The sequence below is a fragment of the Cherax quadricarinatus genome, chromosome 52 (genome assembly GCF_038502225.1).
Source record: "Cherax quadricarinatus isolate ZL_2023a chromosome 52, ASM3850222v1, whole genome shotgun sequence".
Taxonomy (NCBI): Eukaryota; Metazoa; Arthropoda; class Malacostraca; order Decapoda; family Parastacidae; genus Cherax; species Cherax quadricarinatus.
In genome coordinates, this window is record NC_091343.1 from 14,298,105 (window position 1) to 14,323,686 (window position 25,582).

Here is a 25,582-nt window from a genome sequence, read left to right on the forward strand (position 1 = left end):
TCTTGTGCTCAGTCGATAGAAGAGAAGTAATACTAGTGAAATAGCTAAGAATTTGGTCAACTGGAATAATGTAATTGGCCTAAAATGGGAGTCAAAGTCGGCAAAATCGCCGATTCATAATATCACTGACACGTCAAAATTCGTGAGAGCATAATTTTGTCAATTTTCCATCAAATTCCTCTTCAAGGGGGGCTCCTTGGCATGGTGAAGAGGCTCTTGGTCTGAGGAATTAGACCTGTCGGTCTCCTTCCTCAGACCAAACCTAATTACCCCCCAATCCCCCCTTCCCTATCCCATCCTCCCCTTTTTCCTTTCCTCCTCCTCCTCCCCACCCCTCCCTTTTGCCCTTCCTCTTTTTGGCCTTTGGGATTTTTCCCACAGGCACACTAGTTCATAGGTAGTGGGGAGGGTACTGGGGTCCATCCCATTCCGTTGAGGTTCTTTTCGGTGGCGTAGTTTGCCGTGGGATCTGGATCGCCTGGGGATGTCCCGATCCCTCTCCGGTATCCCTGAGGGTGGCTTTGGGTGTGTTTCTTGCGACGGGTGTATCTATGGAAGCCAACTTTCAGATTCCGGGGGTGGTGGCCGAAGGAGTTATGCTTTGTGGCGGATATCCGGCCACCCTCTCTTTTGTCCACCGAAGTAGCTCGGCAGATGTGAGGTTGCTATCCTGGATTGCTGGTTTACTGGCATGAAGGGTAGGGTATGGCACGGGTTCTATGCTGCATCTGCGCTACTTGTGGTGCTGAGGTCCTCTTGGGCACAGAGGGAGATTTCTGCCCCTTTCATTCCTCCTAGGAACTCTCTCTCCCCAGTCCCCCCTTTTTTTTATTCTTTTTTTATTTTTATTTTTTCTTCTTTTTTTTTTTTCTTAAAAACAAAAAGAAAGAAGTAACCTAACCATGGAGTCCCAAATCCATGACCCCGCTACCCCCGGGCCCCTTATTGTTACCGCACCCTGTTCTGACCTCGCCTCGTCTTTTGGCCACTCTTTGGACACTCGTAAAGCCCCTGTACCTCTTGCCGGTGCTGTTTCCTCACCCGCTTCAGGTACCGGGGCTTCCACTGACTCCTTCGATTTGTCTGTCCTCCGCTCTCCTTTGACTATGCTTCTGGCCTCTCCCTCTATAGTGCGACGATTTTTGAGTCGCCATCCCGTCTCATGTCGGACCGACTCTGGTCCCACTTTTAAACGCCAACGACAATCTCCTGACGATGTTACTTTGTTACCTTCCCATTCTACTCGGAAAAGACCGACATGTCATGCACTCCCTCTCCACACTCAGTTTCGGACCACACAATGGACTAAATTCTTTACTTTACCACCGACTTCTTCTACTGCCTATCTTTCTGACCATAGTGTTGGCAAAGCGCTCCTATGCCACGTTGGTAGAGATATTTCCTTTCATGCTCTTAAGAGTGGTACGCGCATCATCACAGTCCAGAATTCTACCCAAGCTCATGATCTTTCTCTTCTTTCACATATCGATACTATTCCTATCACTATCGAAAAACATCATTCCCTCAATTCTTGTAGTAGTACTGTTATTCTGCCCCACACCATAGTCCAACAGAATTTCCAGACATGTGGCAATGACATTCTCGAACAGCTGGAACTCCAAGATCTCCCAATTCTCAAGGTAGACACTTATGTTCTTCCCGCCCGCGGGCGAAGACGATACCCTTGCAATGTGGCTCGTTTAACTTTTGACAGCCGTGAACTCCCAGCCTCTGTTTATGTAGCAGGACATCGGTTACAAGTTCAGAAGGTGATCCCTACACCGCAACAGTGTAGGAATTGCTGGCGATTTGGCCACCCAGCAAAATATTGCAGATCTATAGCCGAATGCCCAGTCTGTGGTGCCAATGACCATTCTAATACATCTTGCAGTCGACCTCCCTCTTGCCTTAATTGTCATGAGGATCACCCTTTGTACTCTCACCGTTGCCAGGTCTACTTAAATGAGCAGGAAATTCATTGCCTCAAAGAGGCAGAAGGTCCCCCTTATGCTATGGCAGTTTCTCATCTCCGCCTCCAAGGGAGACTACCCCGTGTTTCTTATTCTCGTGTTTCAAAATGTCCCCCCACTTCTGGGGTCCCATCTTCTGCAGCCTCCTCTGCGGTTGCCAGTCCCATAGTCACTCCTGTATCTAATTCTTTTGCTGTCCTGGGCTCAGACGTCCCTACTTCAACACCTCAGTCTGTCCTCACTTCTTCGTGTTCTCCCTCACAAACCCCGGTATCGACAAGACCTCGTACGACACGTCCTCCCAGTTGTCCCTTTACTTCTCAGAGGTCCAACAAATCTCCTTTAACCCCTCCTTCCCTTCATCCACCTCCACATTTTACCTGCCCGGTCTCTGTACCTAGGTCTTCCCCTTTCACTGGCTCCGTTACAAGTGTGGAGGTTCATCCTCCTCCTCGTACTGTGCCTTCCTCCCCTGTCCCCTCCCAAGTTTCTTCCTTTTCTACCACCTCCCGGGTTTCTGCCTCTTCTGTCCCCTCCCACACTTCTCCAGTTCCCTCCACCCTTTTGCCCCCCCTACCTTGGTACAGTCCATTACAGCTCCGATCTTTACTCAAACTCCTCCTCCTTCCATCCCCAATATTGTCTCCCATACGACGTCTCTGAACTCCGAAACACTTGAAGCAATCTCTGAATATATTGCAGAGACCAAACCATCAATGAACACTGATCCACCCTCTGTTCCTTCTCTTTCCTCTTCTCCATCTGCGCAACTCCTTTCTTCACAACGCACCATTCCTTCGCTACTTGAACGTTTTCCTTTGCCACCTCATGTGGACTTTTCTAACCCTTCTAGTCCGTAGGTACCCTTACCTGCGGATTTCAGGTATCTTTATCGTTGCCAATCATGGCCTATATACAGTGGAATATTCGAGGCCTCAGGGGTAATCAGGGTGAGCTTCAGATGTTGCTCTCCCAGTTTTACCCTGTTGGTGTTTGCTTACAGGAACCAAAATTACACTCTGCCATTATCTATCCCATCTCAGGCTATAATTTATTGTATTCTTCAAATCCTTTTCTTGATGGGACCTTTAATGAAAGTGCCGTACCATCAGCTATTTGTTCATACTTCGCTGCATTACACAGCAGCCCGTATCCACTTGCATAGGTGGTATACACTCCGTTCTTTGTATCTCTCTCCTTCTCGGGCATTATCTAAAAGTATGAAAACCTGTACTCTTCACAATCTAGGCTTCTAACACACATCTTCCTTCTTAGCTACCCTTACCTGACTTACAGAATTCTACCCTGATTACTCACCTCATACCAGTGATCATATAACACAAGGCAGATATCAGAACTGCCATAGAATCATAAGAACATAAAAAAGAAGGAACACTGCAACAGGCCTACTGACCCATGCAGAGCAGGTCCATGTGACCCCCTGGATTAGCCCAATGACCACCCTGTCTGGTCACCTCCACTCAAGGATGGAGCACAGCACCAGACCCAGCAGCACAAGCTAGTCAGGTCCAATTCACACCCACCCACAACCACTCATGTATTTATCTAACCTATTTTTAAAACTACACAACGTTTTAGCCTCAATAACTGTACTTGGGTGTTTGTTTCACTCATCCACAACTCTGTTACCAAACCAGTGCTTTCCTATATCCTTCCTGAATCTGAATTTTTCCAACTTGAAACCATTGCTGCGAGTCCTGTCTTGGCTAGATTTTTCAGCATGCTATTTACATCTTTATTTATTCCTGTTTTATACACCTCGATCATATCCCCCCTAATTCTACTCCTTTCTAGAGAGTGCAGATTCATGGTCCTCAGTCTATCCTCATATGGAAGATTTCCGATACATGGGATCATCTTTGTCATTCTCCTCTGTACGTTTTCCAGAGCATTTATATCCATTCTGTAATTCGGTGACCAGAACTGAGCAGCATAGTCTAAATGAGGCCTAACCAAGGATATATAGAGTTGAAGAACAACCTGAAGACTTCTATTATTTATACTTCTAGATATGAAGCCAAGAATTCTGTTAGCTTTATTGCGAACACTATTGCACTGTTGTCTTGGTTTTAGATTACTGCTAACCAGACCTCCTAAATCCTTTTTGCAATCAGTAGTATTAAGATCTACATTATTTAGTTATATGTGGCATGGTTATTTAACTGTCCAACATTTAGAACTTTGCATTTGTCAATATTAAACTGCATTTGCCACTTCCAGACAGCCTGTTTTGGTGTCATCAGCAAATTTGCTTATGTCGCTATTTATTCCCTCATCTATGTCGTTTACTCAATTTTCATTAAAATTTGGATTACCGTGTTATATATTTTTTACATTATTAGTACAGTGGAACCCCGAATATCAGCCGTAATCTGTTCCAGAAGGGCAGCCTAAATTCAAAGCAATATTTCCCATAAGAATTAATGTAAATACAATTACTCTGTTCCAGACACCCAAAAATAATAATAATAAATACATTTTGTAAAGTTTAACTATAGTTTTACATACACAGAACAATGATAAATAAATATAAATACGTAAATATAAACATTACATACCTTTATTGAAGACTCTTGTTGGCATATGGAAGAAGGTGAGGAGGGTAGAGGGAGTTGGGGTTATTGTTTGGAAGGGGAATCCCTCTCCGTAATGACTTTAGGAAACAAGTCCCTCTCTGGGGATACTTCCCTTCTTTGTCTTTTAATGGCACTAGGACCCACTTGAGAGTCACTAGACCCCTGTCACACAGAATATCTATCCAGAGAGCTCTGTTTCTGGTGAATTTTTAAGATTTGCCCGAAGTGGGCCAAGGTTTTGTCACTGAACCTGTTGCAGATATGGCTTGTTTCAGCTTGGTCAGGGAGATATTTCTCAGTAAAAGCTTGCACCCTACTCCATATTGCACAAATCTCCTTAATCTCTGAAGTGATTGTTGGTTTGGATTTCCCATGCATCATGGCAAGCTCCAGCACCCACTCACCACCCTCTTATTTTTCAATACCTTCTTTCTTAAATTCCATTGTGTGTCTCACTTTCTTTACCAAAGGGCTGGCACTCTGAACCGTCTTTGGGCTCATGGTGGCTTATTTTACAGCCGCACTTAATAAACAAGCACAAAAACCAATGGATTTTAAGGAAATGTTTGGATGAATGCGTGGAGTATAAGCTCATTCACCGAGAGACACAGGGAGACTGACTCACCTACGTTCAGCGTCCCAGCGGGAGGTGGGCTGATGCATATACAGTGGACCCCCGGTTAACGAACTTTTTTCATTCCAGTAGTATGTTCAGGTGCCAGTACTGACCGAATTTTTTCCCATAAGGAATATTGTGAAGTAGATTAGTCCATTTCAGACCCCCAAACATACACATACAAACGCACTTACATAAATACACTTACATAATTGGTCGCATTTGGAGGTGATCGTTAAGCGGGGGTCCACTGTAATATGGACGAATTACGAGGCACCGGCCAATATACAGAGCAAAATTTCAGCCCAAAAATCGGACTAAATACAAATTGGCCAATAAACACAGCCGCTGATATTCGGGGTTCCACTGTATGTGCTATATGCTGTATATACACATATAGTACTGTATTTATTTCTAATGTTTTGTTTTTCATTTTCTAATCATAATAATAGTCCTAGCTTATGCCTGCCCAAAATTTATTACATTTTCTATGGAAGATATAAACACAGTTAATCCATCTTTGTACAGTATTTATAATATATGGGATCTTGAAAATCAACAGTTGTATTGTACTTAGATGGCATATTAGTTTAACTTTTTTGCCATTTTGGGTCATTTGTTTTACAAATGGGTCATGAAACAGAATATTTGCATGGAGTGATACAGTTGTAGACACTAATCATAGATCCTGGAGCCCAGCTCATGGATCACTGCATACTACCATATGTGAGTCAAGGTTCCAGGAGCACAGCTCATAATTCATTGCATAATAATGTAAGAGATTCATGGATCTGCAGTCCCAGATTGCAGATATCATAACATAAGATATAAAACCAAAGACAAATTGTTCAAATTTGTGCTTTGAATTTGTGAAGAATTTGCAAAATTTGAAAAAAATATTTTCTTTGCAGGACACACTTTCACTACGAACCCAACGGAAAATCAGAGCTAAGTTTCCGCTCAGGAGACATTTTCAGAGTGGTGGACACACTACATAATGGTGTTGTGGGGGCATGGCAGGTGAGGGCAAGTATACATCACTATCATATTATTAGTTATTTCCTAGTAAGGGTACTTTAAGGTATACACAAGTTTATATTTCCATAGTGGTTGCCAGATAACTTAAAATTCCCTCTACGAATTGGCATGTATATATAGTACTGTATTAAGTTTTTCTTTCTTGTATGTGCCTTGTAATTGGCAGTACAATTCTTTATTACAGGTTCACAGAATTGGCCGCAACAACCAAGATACCCAAAAAGGCATAATTCCTAACAAGGCCCGGGCAGAAGAACTAGCCACTGCCCAGTTTAATGCTGCTAAAAAAGAACAAACACAGTCAGAATCAAGGAGCGGCTTCTTCAAGAGACGGAGAAATTCACGGAGATCCAAGTCTTTAGGAAAAGTGAGTATCTGTATGTAATCATAGTTAAACTTAACATCAAGAGATGCTTAAATATAAAATACTAGTACGGTGGACCCCCGCATACCGATTTTAATCCGTGCAAGAGGGCTCATTGGTATGCGAAATAATCGGTATGCGAATGAATTTTCCCCATAAGAAATAATGGAAATCAAATTAATCCGTGCAAGACACCCAAAAGTATGAAAAAAATTTTTTTACCACGTGAAATATACATTTTCCTACACACAAAGAGAAGGATACATGCACAATAGTAGAGTAGTACATGCACAGTATATATTGTGTATGTACTAGTCTACTAAATGAAGAATAAATGACACTTACCTTTATTGAAGATGCAGCAATGACTGATGAGACACTGTGTCCTGGGAGTGCCTTTTCCTCCTGAGTACTGTAGGTCCTGTTTGGTATTTTCTTCCAGAACATGCCTTATCACACTATGTATGTCACTACGATTCTTAAATCTCTCAAACCAACCTTTGCTGGCTTTAAATTCACCAATATGAGCACTAGTTCCAGGCATTTTTCCCTGTTCACCTGGGTGTTAGTCGACTGGTGTGGGTTGTATCCTGGGAGACAAGATTAAGGACCCCAATGGAAATAAGTTAGACAGTCTTCGATGACACTGACTTTTTTGGGTTATCCTGGGTGGCAAATCCTCTGGGGTTAATTGTTTCTTGGTATATTCTCAATAAGCCACACCAGCAACAGTGCTACAGCAGCAGCAGACGATGCTACAGCAGCAGCAGACGATGCTACAGCAGCAGCAGCAGCAGATGATGCTACAGCAGCAGCAGACGATGCTACAGCAGCAGCAGACGATGCTACAGCAGCAGCAGCAGCTGACAGTGCAGCAGCAGCAGCTGTACCACCAATAGTAGCGATGGTTGATTGGGGTTTATTATACAACCTGGCCAGCTCGGAGACACGCACTCCACTTTCATACTTATCAATGATCTTTTTCTTCGTCTCTATAGTAATTCTCACCCTTATTGCTGTAGGGTTGGCACTAGAAGCTTTCTTGGGGCCCATGGTCACTTATTTTCCAGATAAAATCACCAAAAACACTGTAATAATATGAAATGTTACGATTGTATGCTTGGATGCTACCGCGGAGGCTGGCTGGTAAACAATGCCACCGGCGGAACATGTGAGGCTGGCTAAGGCGCACATTGGACGCGTCTCGGACGAACAGCGGTGAGCGGGTTTTTAAGCGGTATGCGAGGCAAAATTTTAGCGATAAAATGTATCGGTATGCGGATTAAACGTTATGTGATGCCAACGGTATGCGGGGGTCCACTGTAGTAGTACTGTAATACTTTTAGATTCACGTCTTTCCCAGTCTTCACTGTGAAACAGTGTACAGTGGACCCTCAAGTTTCGTAAGCCTCGTGCTTTGTAAATTTCACCTTTTGTAACGTTTTTTTCATCGAAATATAGCCTTGCGGTTCGTAATTTGGCTAGCTATTTGTCGCCTAGTCTGGACGTCCGTGCCACACAAAGGCGCCCCACACACCACTACCAGTCAGTGGGGCATTGTTTATTGGTGAGTGAACGTCACTGCATGCATCCATTTGATACATTTTGTAGTATTCCATTCTTTTTTGTGCTTGCAACTACTAAATAAGCCACCATGGCCCCAAAGAAAGCTTGTAGTGCCAGCCCTTTGATAAAGAATGTGAGAAACACAATAGAATTTAAGAAAGAAATCATTGCAAAATATGAAAGCGGAGTGTGTGTGGCCCATCTTGCCAGGATATATGGGAAGCCCCATACAACCATCGCTTCCATTGTGGCGAAGAAAAAGGAAATCAAGGAAGCTGTTATTGCGAAAGGGGTAGATATGCTTACAAAAAAGAGATCACGAATACCCAAAGATGTTGAGAATTTGTTGTTGGTGTTGATCAACCAAAAACAGCAGGAGATAGTGTTATGCAGTTGATAATTTGTGAAAAGGCAAGGCAGTTGCATGCCGCTGATCACATTAAGAAAATGCCTGGAATGAGTGCTGATATTAGTGAATTTAAGGCCAGCAAAGGTTGGTTTGAGAAATTTCAGAAGTGTAATGGCATACACAGTGTGGTAAAGCATGGCAAGGCTACCAGTTCTGACAAATATGTGGCTGAAAAGTTCGTGCAGGAATTCAAGGACTGTAGAGGCTGAAGGATTCATCCCCCAACAAGTGTTCAGTTGTGACGAAACAGGCCTCTTTTGGAAGAAAATGCCGAAGAGGACCTACATCATGCAGGTGGAAACGGCACTCCCAGGACACAAGCCTATAAAAGACAGGCTAACTCTCATGTTCTGTGGCAATGCTAGTGGGAATTTCAAAGTGAAGCCTTTACTGGTGTATCACTGAAAATCCCAGAGTGTTCAAGAAACAGTGTTGCCAAGAGTAAATTGTGTGTGATGTGGAAGGCTAACAGTAAGGCATGGGTCACAAGGGAAATTTTCCTTGATTGGTTCAATGAAGTGTTTGGCTTGAGTGTGAAGGAATACCTCCTGGAAAAAAAATTGCCACTCAGGTGCCTCCTGGTAATGGACAATGCTCCTGCTCATCCTCCAGACTTGGATGACCAAATGGTAGAGTTTAGTTTCATTACAGTGAAGTTCTTGCCCCCTAATACCACTCCTCTCAACCAGCCCATGGACCAGCAGATCATTTCAAACTTCAAAAAACTCTACACCAAAGCAATGTTTCAAAGGTGCTTTGATGTGACCTCAGACACTCAGTTGACCCTAAGAGAGTTCTGGAAAGATCACTTCAGTGTCCTCCATTGCATAGGCCTTATAGATAAGGCTTGGCAGGGAGTGGCTTCCAGGACTTTGAACTCTGCTTGGAGAAAATTGTGGCCAGATTGTGTCCTCAACAAAGATTTTGAAGGGTTTGAGGCTGACCCTGTCGACCCTACACCTGTTGTGCAATCAGTTGTGGCATTGGGGAATTCCAGGTTTTGGATGTGAGTGGCCAGGATGTGGAAAAGTTGGTGGAGGACCACAATGAAAGGTTAACCACTGAAGAGCTGCAAGACTTTCATCGGCTACAGCAACAGACCACAGCTGAGGAAATTGCTTCAGAGGAGGAGGAAAACAGATGGAAGAAGGTGCCTTTTCAAAGTTTAAGGACATTTGTGCAAAATGGAGTGAGGTGCAAATGTTTTTGGAGGAACATCACCCTGACAAAGCTGTTGCAAGCTGTGTCAGCAACATGTACAATGACAGTGTCTTGTCCTATTTGAGGCAAATTTTAAAGAGATGCCAGAAACAGAGCTGTCTGGAACAATTTTTTTGAGCGACAGGGGTCCAGTGACTCTCAAGCTGGTCCTAGTGGCATTAGAAAACATAGAAGGGAAGTAACCCCGGACAAAGATTTGGTACCTAAAACCTTTATGGAAGAGGATTTCCCTTCCAAACAATAGTGTAACTTCCCCATCCTCTCCCCTCCTCCTGTCTTCCATGTACCAAAAACAGTCTTCAATAAAGGTGAGTGTGATGTTATTTTTGTTTTATACTTGATGTCTTATTGTTTTCTGTTTGTAAATCTATATTTAATGTAAAAAACTATTTTTTGTTAATATTTTTGGGTGTCTGGAATGGATTAATTGGATTTACATTATTTCTTTTGGGGAAAATGGTTTTGCCATTCATAAATTTCAACTTTTGTTACACACTCTGGAATGGATTAATTACGAAATTCAAGGGTCCACTGTATAATGGTCCTGGAATTAAGATTATATGGAACAGGATTAAAAAGTTTTCTGGGAAATATTCCTAGTCTGCTGCTTTGCATACTCCACCATAAGCATGTGGCAGATGACCCCTTGGAGTCAGCTGATATTTTACTCAGTCTGTAAAATTCAAGATTACAGCACTACCCTTGAGAACATAAGAAAAGGAAGACAATTTCTTTGTCAGCTTAGGAAAATACCAGGAAGAAGTAAAGTAAAGTTTATTTCTTTGTCAAGGTTACAATGTTTAATTACAGTTTTGATTTGCTAAGTACAAAGATAGCCACTATCATGTTGAGGCATATAACCTGGTATTCAGTATGAGGGGAGTGATAGCAGCCTTGTGCATGTCTCCCTCTATTGCTCCAGGAAATACTGGATTGCATTTTGATAAGCTTTTCATTTCCCTCAGCCCTCTTTTTGACTGATCTCTGATTCCTCTATTTATACTCTGTGAACACAACTTAAGGGAAGTGGGTGGCCCTCTTAAGAGTTTGAAAAAAGAGAAAATGAAAATCTAAATAGTAGTCTCATACAATTCTCTTAAATGTGAGCAGTGATGGAGTCTTCATACCCATGCTGTATGACCCTTAAGGATTTAGCGTTTCCACATTAATATGATTTATTTTGAAACACAAATAACCTACACATAGGAGAGAGAGGCTTATGACAATGTTTATGTCCAACTTGGACCATTTACAAAGTCACACTAACAAAAGGAGAGGGAGCCAGTATAGGGTGTCCATAAAAACACTCCCTGATTTCAAACAGGTATAACATGTAAATTTATTGTAATAATCTTTCACAGTTTGTAGCTTCAGATGCAGGATATCATTCATTTTCATGTGGTATAGGGTAGCATTAAAGACACTCAATATGCGCCCCTCTGGTTGCTCGGCAAACATCAATGCAATAGTCCAGTTTGGTTCAGATGCTCTGCAACATGTCTGGAGTTATCATGCGAACTGCTTCAGTGATCGAAATTTTCAGCTCCTCCAGGGTTGCATGTAAACTGTGCTCTTCATGTACCCCCAAAGAAAGAATTCACAAGCAGTTAGGTCCGGTGACCTCTGCAAGTGGCCTGCGATAGACCGAACTGGACTATCGCATCGATGTTTGCCGAGCAACCAGAGGGGCTCACATTGAGTACCTTTAATGCTGCCCTATACCACATGAAACTGAATGAAATCCTGCATCTGAAGCTACTAACTGTGAAAGATTATTACAATAAAGTTACATGTTATACCTGTTTGAAATCAGGGAGTGTTTTTGTGGACACCCTGTATATAGACCAGTGTTAACAGGGACAGGACCAAGGGAAGGAGAAGTAGTAGTGGTAGTGGTAAGGCTGGTGGTAGTAGAAAGTAGGGAGAGTGATTGTAGTGGGACATTTGATAGAAAGGGGGAAGGAAGGGTGAAGGGAGGCAAAGTGAAGGTATTGGCAAAAGTAGTAGGAATAGTAGTTGAGTAATAGTAGAAGTAGAAGTGGAGTCAAATTACCGCCCAATAAGCCTGACCTCAATTGTAGGCAAATTACTAGAGTCAGTTATAGCTGAGATTATAAGAAGCCATCTCGATAAGCATAGCTTGATTAATGATACTCAGCATGGATTCACAAGAGGCCGGTCTTGTCTAACTAATTTATTAACTTTCTTCAGTAAAGCTTTTGAGGCTGTTGACCACAATAAAGAATTTGATATTATTTACTTAGATTTTAGTAAGGCTTTTGATAGAGTTCCGCACCATAGACTGTTAAAGAAAGTGGCAGCTCATGGCATTGGGGGAAAAGTGCTCTCGTGGATCGAGTCATGGCTCACTGACAGGAAGCAGAGAGTGTCCATAAATGGGGTTAAATCCGAGTGGGGATCTGTAACAAGTGGCGTTCCACAGGGATCAGTCTTGGGCCCGTTGTTGTTTATAATATATATCAATGATCTTGATGAGGGAATTACTAGTGATATGAGCAAATTCGCCGATGACACAAAGATAGGTAGGATAATTGATTCAAACGTAGATGTTATGGAACTTCAGGAGGATTTAAACAAACTCTATTCTTGGTCAGAAAAAGTGGCAGATGCAGTTCAATGTAGATAAATGCAAGGTTCTGAAGCTTGGGAGTGCCCATAACCCTAGTACTTATAAGTTAAATGATGTAGAACTTAGCCATACAGATTGCGAAAAGGACTTGGGGGTTATGGTGAGCAGCAACCTTAAACCAAGACAGCAATGCCTAAGCATACGTAATAAGGCAAATAGATTACTGGGATTTATATCAAGAAGTGTAAGCAACAGAAGTCCAGAGGTCATACTGCAGCTTTATACATCATTAATAAGGCCTCACCTAGATTATGCAGCTCAGTTCTGGTCTCCGTATTACAAAATGGACATAAATTCGTTAGAAAACATTCAGCGTAGGATGACTAAATTAATACATAGCATTAGAAATCTTCCTTATGAAGAAAGATTGAAGACTCTTAAGTTACATTCACTTGTTAGACGAAGAATGAGGGGAGACCTGATCGAAGTGTATAAGTGGAAGATAGGTATTAATAAAGGGGATATTAATAAGGTCTTGAGGATGTCTCTCCAAGAGAGAACCCGCAGTAATGGATTTAAATTAGATAAGTTTAGATTTAGAAAGGACATAGGAAAGTATTGGTTTGGAAATAGGGTAGTTGATGAGTGGAACAGTCTACCTAGTTGGGTTATTGAGGCTGGGACTTTGGGTAGTTTCAAATCTAGGTTGGATAAGTACATGAGTGGGAGGGGTTGGATTTGAGTGGGACTTTCACATCAGAGCTTATTTCTTGGGCGGCATTGAAAATTGGGTTGGGCAAATGTTTTGTTAGTGGGATGAATTGTAAAGGACCTGCCTAGTATGGGCCAGCAGGCCTCCTGCAGTGTTCCTCCTTTCTTATGTTCTTATGTTCAGTCAAAGGACAAGAAAAAGGAGCACTGCAGGAGAACTAAGGGCCCAAAAGGGGTAGGACCAAAAAACACAGGGGAAAAACTGAAGAACAGAGCACCCTAGGCAGAAGAAAGGAAAACAAACAATGAAAACGAAAAAAAATAAGAACGGAGAAAAGACAGAGAGGAGGAAGACAGGATCAGGTTAAGTCATGAGTGTTCTGAAGTTTGCAGCATTTGACAATGTAATGGGAAAGGAAGGCATCTACAGAGACAAAGCCAGGACTTAGATTCATACCAGGAAAAATTGTGTATAAGGAATGATTCACCAAGATGGTGACTGTGAAAGTTAAAAGTAGGGTAGACAGTTTTAGCAGAGGACCAGTCAGTAGGATGACTGTGATCTCTACCACGGCAGAAAAGAGTATTATTGCTGTCGGCAAGCCTAACACTTCTTTTGTGCTCCTTGAGTCTGTCAGAAAGAGAGCAGCCAGTTTCTCCAAAGTACTGAGAGGACAAGAGGAGCATGTTTGTGCTGAAGTCATATTTTTTGTTTTTCAGCAGTACATAACTTTCCATTTCTCCACACCATTTGGCATGTAATAATCCCAGACAAGTGATAAAAGATGAAAAACAACAAGGGGGGGAGATGAAGTTTCTCCTGTGGTTGTTTTGCATCATTTGGCATACTCCTCACCCTCCGTGTGTTTCACATCATCATATGCATACTTCCCAAGTGCTCGACCTTTGCAGTTTTTACTTATCATTTGTGTATTGTTAGGTTTTAGGTATGCCTTTCTGCTTCTACTTACACTTAAGTCACACTGCACATGCATGTGCAAGAATATATATACACACACCCCTCTGAGTTTTCTTCTATTTTCTTATTAGTTCTTTTTATTTCCTCTTATCTCCATGGAGAAATGGAACAGAATTCTTCCTCTTTAAGCCATGCGTGTTGTAAGAGGTGACTAAAATGCCAGGAGCTAGGGGCTAATAACCCCTTCTCCTGTATTCATTACTATACATGTATTTAAAAAGAGAAACTTTCATTTTTCTTTTTGGGCTACCCTTCCTTGGTGGGATATGACTGGTTTGTTGAAAGAAGATGTCTTTGTGTTGTTTCTGCTCTTTTACTATCCTATGATACAATCTCTTCTTTCTTGCTCTGATGCACCTATTCATTCTATCCTTGTACCTAATGTTGCTCTTGGCACTTTTGCTTTGTCGACTGATCTAAGCCTAAGAATTCTTACTTGCTTTCTCTATGAGGTGACTGTTTCTTATTCTTGCATGATAATCTCATGTGCTGAGAAGTAAATAAGTTTATTATTACTGAAATGGCATTCTACATCCCATATTATTCTCCTTCCTGAATCATTAAACCCTTGTTTTAAAGAACATGTTCCAGCATCATAAAGCAGAAAAATGAATGAGCTATTAACCCTTTCAGGGTCGGCAGGCCCTCTCCTAAACGTGTTCTCAGGGTTGGAAATTTTTCGAAAAAAAAAAATTAGTTTTTCTTATGAAATGATAGAGAATCTTTTCCCGATCATAACGACACCAAAAGTATGAAATTTTATGGAAAGCTTATGGAATTATGCTCTTGCAAAGTTAGCAGTCGCCGATGTTTATGCATCAGCGATTTCGCCCACTTTGAGCCCTATTTTCGGCCAATTCCAATGTATCAGTCAACAAAAATCATAACTATTTCGCTAGAGCTCCATTCTTTCTATCGAATGAGTACAAGAAACCACCCATTTACAGATTTCAACTATCCGATAATGTGGTCAGAAATTAGCAATTTGGCCAATTTCACACAAATTTCAGAAGATGCCAATTTCCAAGTAGGGTCCAGAATAAACAAGACAGACATTCCTGACACTAAAATAACATTTCCTCTCTTCATTAGTCACATCCCCAGGCCTCTGTTACATTTCTTTTGCTTTCCACTTGGAATTTTTATTCTCACAAAAAATAGAAAATTTACTGTTATGCAGACTACTACATTGGTGTAGAAATGGTATAAATAATATCAGCGCACCTGTGAAAGAATATTAGACTCACCAGTTGACGAGTACTGGACGTGTGGCATGATTTGTTTACTTTTGAACTTTGGCAAAAATCTAACATTTCTGCTGCTTTGAGCTCAATTTCAAGGTACTTTTCATTGTGAAACCAATCAAAATCATCTCAATTTCTGTAATATGTCTTCCATTCTATAAAATGAGACCAGGAAAACTAGAATACAACCATAAATAGCATACGAAAATACACTGCAAATTCGCTGTTTTAAACCAAAAACATGATCAGAGTTTTTTTTTCTCATTATGCACTGTGTGCTGCAGGAATTTTTTTATACTGTGCACACTGACCACATAGACCCATTCTTTCATATGTAGGCCTACCAGCTTTCACTAGATTTGAAGGCGCTAGAACTTATGCGTACTAGTACGGCACCAACCCTGAAAGGGTTAAATGGACGAGTGAGAGAATGAGTGTAATTATTGAGAAAAACAGTGGGTGGTCAGAGAGAGGAAGCAATTATTTGTGTAATTCAATGTACCACACTTTGTTATGCATTAAATATAATTCTACTTTAAATATATTTCTCTTAATAGGATCACTGGGAGGATGTGGTGTTTGCAGACTCGGTATCCAAGTTTCCAGCGTACGAAAGAGTTGCTCTTCGACACCCAGGTTTTGTGAGGCCAATTGTCTTGTTTGGTCCCCTTGCTGACATTGCACGTGAAAAATTACTCAAGGAAAACCCGGATAAGTTTGCTTCTCCACGTAAGTGTGGGCATGGTGATTAGTTGCAAGCAAGCATTAATATTGCTGTTCATCTTGTTCACGTTAATCTTTTAATTAATTCAGCAGCCATAGTTTATGTATTGAAATAACTGTTTTCATCATTATTATTGCAATTTTGTTTTTGTTCCATTCATTGTATATTTGGGAATTCACTTAACAGTTGCTGATTATATTTAAGGGTGGTGGTTATATTTATTGTATGTATATAGAGTACATGGTATTTAATGTAAATATTTTTCACTACTGTATTTTAATTATCACTGAGTTTTGAGCATTCATCTGCATTAGAATCATACTTTTTGTGTGTAAGCTTTGAGATGTGCTAGTAACTTTGTTGTTGCCATAATGTTTTGGCAGATCTTAACATGAATGTCTTTAAATTCATCATGATAAGTTGTTAAGGTTGTGTATATAAACACTGCACTTTTGTAGCACCTGCACTTTTTGGGCTATTTTAGCACTGTGCACCATTTGCATAAAAATAAATTTACATTTAAGTAGAAAGCACAGACCTAGTGAATCTTTTTTTTTTTCTTTTTCTCCGCTTGTTCCATGGAAGGGCCTTTATAATAACCAAGGCTCATGCTGCTTGCTTAAGCAAGTTGTTTACAGTCTAATATTGAAACTATAAACACAGTTATGTATATATACCAAAAATCAGCTACCGTATATACTTAGACCAAATTACTAAATACCATATGACCTAGCTCCCTTTCTCTTCTATTTGTTCCTTCGTTGTGGTTTTTATATTGTTAAATATATAAACCACAAATATGTTATCTATTCAATTAAAAGTCTTCAAATACTGAAAAATAACAGCATTTTTTATATACTGAATATATTAATTATATTATAGGCTAATTGGTACTGACTACATGTACAGTGGATCCCCGCCTTACGATATTAATCCATTCCTGAGAGCTCATCGTAAGCCGAAATTATCGTAAGGCGAATTAATTTTCCCTATAAGAAATAATGGAAATCAAATTAATCCGTGCAAGACATCCCAAAGTATGAAAAAATTTTTTTTTTTTTACCACATGAAATATTAATTTTAATACACACAAACTGAAGAAGACATGCACAATTACTACTCTACTAAGAATAGAATACATGACACTTACCTTTATTGAAGATCTGGTGATGATTGATAGGATGGGAGGAGGGAAGAGTGTGGAAGTTATTGTTTAGAAGGGGAATCCCCTTCCATTAGGACTTGAGGTAGCAAGTCCTTTTCTGGGGTTACTTCCCTTCTTCTTTTAATGCCACTTGGACCAGCTTGAGAGTCACTGGACCTCTGTTGCACAACAAATCTGCCCATAGAGGTCTGTACCTCCCGTTCCTTTAAGATTTACTTAAAATGGGCCACAACATTGTCATTGTAATATTCACCAGCACGGCTTGCAATAGCTGTGTTAGGGTGATTTTCATCCATAAAGGTTTGCACTTCAACCCACTTTGCACACATTTCCTTAATCTTTGATGTAGATTAAGGAAATGAACTGGCATAGGCTTCTCAGAGTTAGCTCCAAACCCTTTAAAATCTTTCTTAATTTCCATACTAATTCCTACTCTTTTTACCACAGGGTTGGCACTAGAAGCTTTCTTGGGGCCCATAGTAACTTATTTTGCAGTTACAAGCACAAAAATCACTGGGATAAGGTGAAATGTACCGAATGTATGCGTGGATGCGACCGCACTGGCTGGCTTGTGAACACTGGTGCTGACCACACGTGGGATGCGTCCCAGACGAATCACATAAGGCGAGTTTTTTAGCGTGAGGCGAGGCAAAATTTTTGCGTTAAAATGTATCGTATGGTGGATTTAACATAATGCGATGCCATCTTAAGGAGGGGGGTCCACTGTATATGGTATTTTCCATGAAAACATTAAATATTAACTGGATGTTGTGACTCAGGTTCACAACAAGCCCACAATTTGTAGAGGAAATTTCAAATATTTTTTTTAATTTATTCTCCACCATTATCAGATCTAGCATTATCGTGACAGAATGAAATGTCATCTAAACTTTTATCTTTAAATTGTGGGTTAGGTGCGAATTATTTCAGCCACAATAATGTGATATTTATGTTTTATGAATCTTGTTTTAAGTTCTAACCAGGCATTTTGAGAGATGATCGTGTACAGTGGAGGAAGGATCTATGTTATGTTAATTGCATGTTACATGTGCTTCCCCTCGTGTTTCATGCAAACGGAAATTGTTCAGTCATTGTTCAGGAAGTCTGTGGGGAAGCTTTAATGTTGGTCTAGCAATATTACTTTGACTGGGTGGAGGTTCTGAAAGTTAAGGAAGAAAATACAGTGGAAGTTGTTTATGTTCCAGAGGGTCTAGCTTCAGCTAGCTCCCTGAAACTGACATTATACTGTTCTGTTTTTCAAAAAAGGCTAAACCCATATGTGTTATTCAGAGCAAGGAGTTGCGAAGGTTTCATTCTCCATCTGCTATTCTCGGCCAGGTCTCTGGCTAGTTGGACTGTTGGTGGTCCTCAGGGACTGATTACCTGAGGTAGTTTGGGCTTTTCTATATCTGAGAGGTAGGTCTGTAAGCTTTAAACCACATTTCATCTCTTTCTGGCTGTGAGCTTTCTGACGAGGTCAGACAGAAGTTACCACTGGTGGGTTCAATAAGGAAGTTCAGCAATGTGCACTGATAGTTAGTGTATCAAGCAGCTTGCTTTTGGGCCTCATATCATTAAGTCTCCTTCCTTTCCTCTGCCAAGGTTACATTCAGACTATGAAGAGGTGACCCATGGACCGTATTGCTCTTTTTAACTTTCTCCATTGGGAACCATATCCACCAAACAGCCTAAAACGCTCTGCATAACCACGTTCTTTTCATATGTAATATTAAATGTCATCCATTTTTGTACAAGTGATGTATTATGTGGAAATAAAGAATTTGAATTGATATTCTTCTGGATTGGCTTTTGCATGACAATTATTTTTCTTGGATGAATGTAAACTGTGTGGGGCACGCCATGTTTGAAAGACCGCTCGCCATATAGCAAGTCTTGGTCATAATTTGAAATCACTGTATTAGTGAAACGCCATAAAGCGGGGCCCTACTGTGCATTATTAATGTTTAAAAGAGAACCTTTTGTTTTTCTTTTTGGGTCACCCTACTTTGGTGGGATGTGGTCAGTTGAAAGAAGAAGATTAAGTGTGATGCATGCAGTGACAAAACTAATCTTTATTAACATAAAGTCATCATATACATGCATAACAAAATTAACAGAAATTTCCATATTGGAGAGGGTGGAGGGGTAGGTTAAGAAGTTGCTCCTTACTTTGCTATCAGAGTTAGTGTCTTCAGCAGGATATGCTGGAATTTTTTCACTTCCATTCTTGGATCTCTCAAAACAAGGGATCATTTATTTATTTTATTTCTGGTAAACGATTCCTTTTGTTAGTTCCCATTAACCCCTTAACTGTGGCATACCTGGAAATTAAAATTCCTGTGTGTGGCAAAATTTTGAAAAATAAAAAATCCTTTTTTATAGTTTAGCATTTATGCTGGCAGTGATGTACCAGTACATCCAAGCCAATTATTGTGGTGATGCACTAGTAAGCATAATTCACAGCACCTTCAAATATACTACAAGTGGCAAATTTAGGCCTAGTTAGGAGAGAATGGGTCTGCACACTAGGCATGTGCTGTAAACAAAAATTCCTGCCCTATGCAGAGCATGATGGGAGCAGCTACCTTTACCCCCACCACAACTAACCACTTACTGTTAACAATTACGGGTGTTAACAATAAGAATAGTGACTCTGATGTGGCATTCCATGGGCTTGGGATGAATGTGAGTGAAAGGAATGGCCATAATCTCTCTTCAGTTCCAAAGAATCCACAACCCACAACTCCAGCTACCATGGTGCTGAATAAATTCTCTCTTGTCTGCAGCATGGTAGTCACACTCACTACCTAAATCTAATTCCTCCAACTGAAAAGAAGAGAGAGGAGAAATTATGTGTTTGTTCACTCCTTGAGAAGTCTTTCACAAAATATATCTGGATTTGGGGTTCCAAATCCTCTGCTATTTGTCTTTCCTATGTACTCTCATGTCATTTAAATATTTGTAGATTGCAAATTGTTTCCAAATCAACTGACCCAGAAGATTTTGCCCATATTTCTCAAGTCTGTTAAATCTGGGATTTACTGTAGTTTCACTTAAATTTGCATTGTTTACATCAATCATACATAGCTTTTGTCAAATTCTTCCTGTTGGACATTACCCATTATGATATCTTTTAATATACAGTGGAACCTCAGTTTTCGTATGCCCTAGTTTGTATGTAAAACTGTAGTTATTCTCTATAAAATGTATTTTTTTTTTTAATATTTCCCATAAGAAATCATGTAAATCCAATTAATTTGTTCCAGACACCAAAAATATTAACAAACAATACGTTTTATTGAGAATAACTGTAGTTTTACATACAAACTAGGGCATACGAAAACTAAGGTTCAGCTGTATTTCTCTCCTTTAGTATTGCCATACTTGCTTCTAACTTTTCTAGGTTTTTGTGATATAAGAGATAGTGAAATATTGTCACTCATCCTTTTCCATAAACTTTTAACATCAAAACAAATTTTTTTTCTGTACAATATACTGGTAAAGTGTTTTGTTATTTTTTGTAAAGTATAAAAATTTAAATTGATTGTACTTAAATGAGGTTTTTGTGTACAGTATTGGCCAGACCTTAAGAATTAAGAAGGTAGAGTAGGGTAAATGTATTGTGCAGAAGTATAATTCAGTATACTAGAAACAAGACAATAAGTGCTAACCTATGAAAAAGGACAGAATACATAAAGGTACAGGTACAACACTGATTTTCTGGGAACCTTCGTTCCTATGCTTTGCCGGTATATCAATTTTGCCAGACCAACAGAGGTCGCATAATAATAACTCAACAGTGCACCTGTGACCCACCATAGTTTGCTGGAAACTTAAATTAAACATTAATTTAAATGAAACAGTTTTATTTTATTACTTACACTTGTAAAGAATGTTACAATACTACCACTACCAAAGTTGTAAATTTTAAATTTTTCTGCAATTGTTAGCAAAATATGCTAAGAATTGCATATAATCACACCAACAACTGCACTGTAAACATACAAGTGAGTACACACTACATGCAACACCATTTGTGGTCCCCAGTAAACTATTTTGTCTAAAAAGTAGTCTCATGATTTTTTGTCCAGGCCATTGCTGGTAAATTGGTGTTATACCTGTAGAAATATCAAACTACTGTACAATATTAAAATAAGCTGAATCAAAGTGTCATCTGCCATTTTATAATAATTTCTCTTTTAGTAACATTGTAAATAATTAGTGCCACTGCTACAAAGATAAAGCAAATCAAGTAAATTCAATTACACATTATGAGATTTTGAAATAAAATGAGTGTACAATATCACATTAATGTAAAATAATCAACCTGTGTTGGTTATTCAACACAAGGAGTATTGGAGGCTTGATCTTCTGTCTTCTACTCTCAAGATAGACATGCTATTCTCACAGCCAGGGTTTTCCAGTACAGGAGTGCCCCGTTCCTGACCCCTTATGGTAAGCAAAAATCTCCATTGAGTGAAAGAGCGTTTTTTTTCTTATCGAGTGCGTCTAAAATTCCTGATAACATGTTTACACTATCATATAGTGTAGGATTAAAAATCAGATAAAAGAGTAAAATAAATACAATACTTACCTTAAAATATGGCACTGGTTGCCCTTCCCTTATTCAACTGTTATACAAAAAGGGCAGAAAAGTGGTAAAAGCACAGAACATAATAAACAATGGCTCAGTTGAAAGCCAGTGAAAACGTGGAGCTGCACATGAGGGGGGCCCTCCTGTATATAATTTTTAGTCTGGTTTTCTATAGAGGGTTATCATTACTAGTAAGTGAACACTTGTTTAAGTATTAGCATGTGCCCTGGCTACTGTAAAGGTCATTCCATATCACCAAAGGAAGACTTCTTTTACTTTCAAAGGTATGTTTCTTCATGTAGGTATTGATTAATTACCTACTCATATATTTCAAATGAGATGTAGTATTAGCTTAATTTACTAGTATCTGACAGAGGAGCAGTCCCTTAGCTTAAGGCCCAAGTAGAGAGTTGTGACCAGCTTAATGAAGAAGCTTCCTCGCTTTGGTACTTTCAGGAATATACATGCGGCTCACTATGCCAATTCCGTGTTACGGGGGGTATCCATACCCCTCTCTTCGGGGTAAGGACATGAGTGGTTACAGAGTGCACCTCTTCCCAGCATTTTTGACAAGCATGGTGTGATTGATCCAAATTATTATTATTGATTGATCTCTAAATTTGCATTTATGAAAGTTAAAAAAGTTTTAAAGTTGAGTGCAAATTTTTAATATGATGTGTACAGTACATAAAAGTTAAGAATAGCAAAATTTATTCTTTCAAAGTTATAATTAACACATTTAATCTTTTAATAGCCATTCATAACCCCCATGTTCCTTTTGTTTGTTGGGTTGACAAATTAAGTCTTAGTAAGATAAAGAGACGATCATAACATTCTGTAGAGGCTGTTTTTTTATGCTTAAGATTTTTGTTTAGTAATGGGCCATTCTTTGTTAAGTATGATACTGTAGTTCCATTATAATTATTGAAACTACAAGTTTTGGCCATAAATCTTTGGTACCTATCAGAATGCTCTTTTATGAATTAGTATTACAATTTTCACTGGTAGGCTAATATATAAATCAATAGAAATGGCTTGGTATTTTATTGATTTTCAGCATGGTTGGGATGAATCTTTTCTTCCCGAAAATTCTTCATGGAATGACAAATATATTATTGAACTTGCTAAGTAGAATACCATAGTTAGAGAAATGGTTGGTTGCTAAAAAGTACTGTACTATGTTTATGATAGTTGTGTCTTTTTGCTTATAAGTGTGTCATAACTCACATCACTGATAACAGATATATTTTTTCAAGTGGCAAAGTTTCCTAAATAAGTAACAGTTTGGTGCTACTAAGATTGTAACATCTAATTTCAAGATAGCTGAGAAAAACTTTATATAGATTTGTTACCCAGTGATCAGTACAGACTTTGAACTTCTAATTGCCTTTTCTAAGTGGGAATGATGCCGTCCCTGATAAGGAGTACCAAGTTAAGTCACTACAAAGTAAGTTATAGGCTAAAAGGTTATAGATACATACAGGTATTCCCTGTGAGCAGCAACCAACTGAACTGCCTTGGTGCTGTTTGTGACTATTAATGTTTCTTACTGTCTTACAAAAGAAATAATGTTAGATAACAAATGCTGTTAAGAGTCAGGTAAAAATCTAGAGAAACATTAATTTCAACTGATGTAGATAAATAGATGTCATCAATTAGGTTAATTGAATGCATTTACAGCTCATGGGGCTCCAATAGGAATTTAAAAACAGGCAGGAGTGTTAGTGTAGTAGTTATTAATGTGTTCTCAGGCCATTTACAGTCTTTAGAAGGTCCCAAACTAAATCTCTCTCTTTCCTAGGAAGCACACTTCCCATGTAAAGCAGGTCATAAATTGGAAATTAGTTTCAGATTGTTTCTGTTGTGGCAGCTTTTACAGGCTCAATTACTTTAATTTCTAAAACTGCCATTTCCTATAGACAGATTGTCAGGTGCTATGTTTGCAGTTCCTGTTGCATTTTCTGCATATATACTCCATTTATATTTGTCATATCTTCAGTCAATGTTGTGTGTTTCTGTATTGTAGAGGATGTTTCTTGTGCATGGTCACACATTTTATAACTGTTATGCTTCAATTTTATGATTTGATGCCGCAGTATTATTTCTTTATTATTTATATACACAGTATTTCAGTATTATGTACAACAGTATATAGAATACTATTCTTAGAAATTAGAATTTCATAAAAAAAAGCATATTAATAATATCTACAGTTTGGGCATTGTGTATGTTTTTCTTTTAACCGGTGCATATTTTACAGAATTACTGCTGTAGGAAGATGTATCGTTGCTTTTAAAGTGCTTTATTCCCCAGTTTTACAGTGTTATTGATGTGTGACATTTTTGTAAGTGTGAAACATTGAATAATTTGTTCAAAACATAAAAATGATTTGCCCTGGAGCTCTGGGACTATTGTTGTTGATTAAAATATTTTTGTTTAATTTCTGTGTATATTCAGCTTTTTATGTAAACTCTTCAGATGTCTTAGTTGCAGAATCAATGTGAAATACTGAAAAATGTAATAATATTTGCTAAATTTCTTTTTTACATACAGTACATTATTGGATATAAAATAACCTCTTGAGTTCCCCATTGACTATATCAACTTTCAGATAAGTATTTAGGTTTAATTTACAGCTATAACATTGAATGTTACTTAACCTGTACAGTAAACTTTCCATATCAAGAATGCACTGGACTGAGGTACAGTAAACACTCCATATCCAGAAAGCACTGGACTGAGGTCATTTTGATTAATGTGAGAGTTGCCTTATAACTTAGCAAATTTATATTAATACATCACCTGTAAATAAAACCTAGCCTCCAGTTTAAACAGATCATATGGTTACCAATGCTTTAAGCAGCAAAGATATCTTTTGCTCTGCCAGGTGTAAGCTGCCCATTTATGCAGTGTTCTTACTGGTGGTTCACTATACCTAAATGTAAGTTAGTTTAGGCTAAGTTAGCCTAATATCACCTAGAGTAACTGATATTTGGTTCTGTCTTTTTTTTTTTTTTATGTGTGTGTGTGTGTGTGTTCGTATGTACTCACCTAATTGTACTCACTAGGTCACTTGTACTAGGTCATCCGTCCGTCCGTCCCTCCCTCCCTCCCTCCCTCCCTCCCTCAATCCCTCAATCCTTCCCTCCCTCCCTCCCAGAGCTTTGTCATACCTCATCTTAAAGCTATGTATGGTTCCTGCCTCCACTACATCACTTGCTAGGCTATTCCACTTTCTGACGTACGTGTGGGTGTGTTCGTATGTACTCACCTAATTGTACTCACCTAATTGTGGTTGCAGGGATCAAGACTCAGCTCCTGGCCCCACCTCTTCACTGATTGCTACTAGGTCCTCTATCTGCTTCCTGAGCTTTGTCATACCTCGTCTTAAAGCTATGTATGGTTAATGCCTCCACTACATCACTTGCTAGGCTATTCCACTTCCTGACGTGTGTGTGTGTGTACTCACCTAGTTGTACTCGCCTAGTTGACGTTGCAGGGGTTGAATCCAAGCTTCTGGCCCCGCCTCTTCACTGGTCGCCACTAGGTCACTCTCCCTGAACCGTGAGCTTTATCATACCTCTGCTTAAAGCTATGTATGGATCCTGCCTCCACTACATCGCTTCCCAAACTATTCCACTTCCTGACTACTCTGTGGCTGAAGAAATACTTCCTAACATCCATGTGTTTCATCTGTGTCTTCAACTTCCAATTGTGTCCCCTTGTTGCTATGTCCCATCTCTGGAGCATCCTGTCTTTGTCCACCTTGTCAATTCCTCTCAGTATTTTGTATG

General features: G+C 39.4%; 1 protein-coding gene across 10 annotated transcripts in view; it reads left to right on the top strand.

The window, feature by feature from the left end:
• Positions 1-25,582, top strand: part of pyd (zonula occludens-like protein polychaetoid) — a 662,689-nt gene that overhangs the window by 456,716 nt on the left and 180,391 nt on the right. For 9 of the 10 annotated variants that reach the window (XR_011393435.1, XM_070096083.1, XM_070096079.1 and 6 more), the window contains 4 exons: positions 6,095-6,203; positions 6,406-6,588; positions 15,863-16,034; positions 22,245-22,310. Coding sequence is in view for 9 of the 10 variants with exons in the window: in XM_070096083.1 (XP_069952184.1) it covers positions 6,095-6,203; positions 6,406-6,588; positions 15,863-16,034; positions 22,245-22,310 (530 nt within the window). In the remaining variant the exon portion in view is untranslated. The remainder of the gene's footprint in view (positions 1-6,094; positions 6,204-6,405; positions 6,589-15,862; positions 16,035-22,244; positions 22,311-25,582) is intronic. The other variant, XM_070096076.1, reaches the window with a different exon arrangement.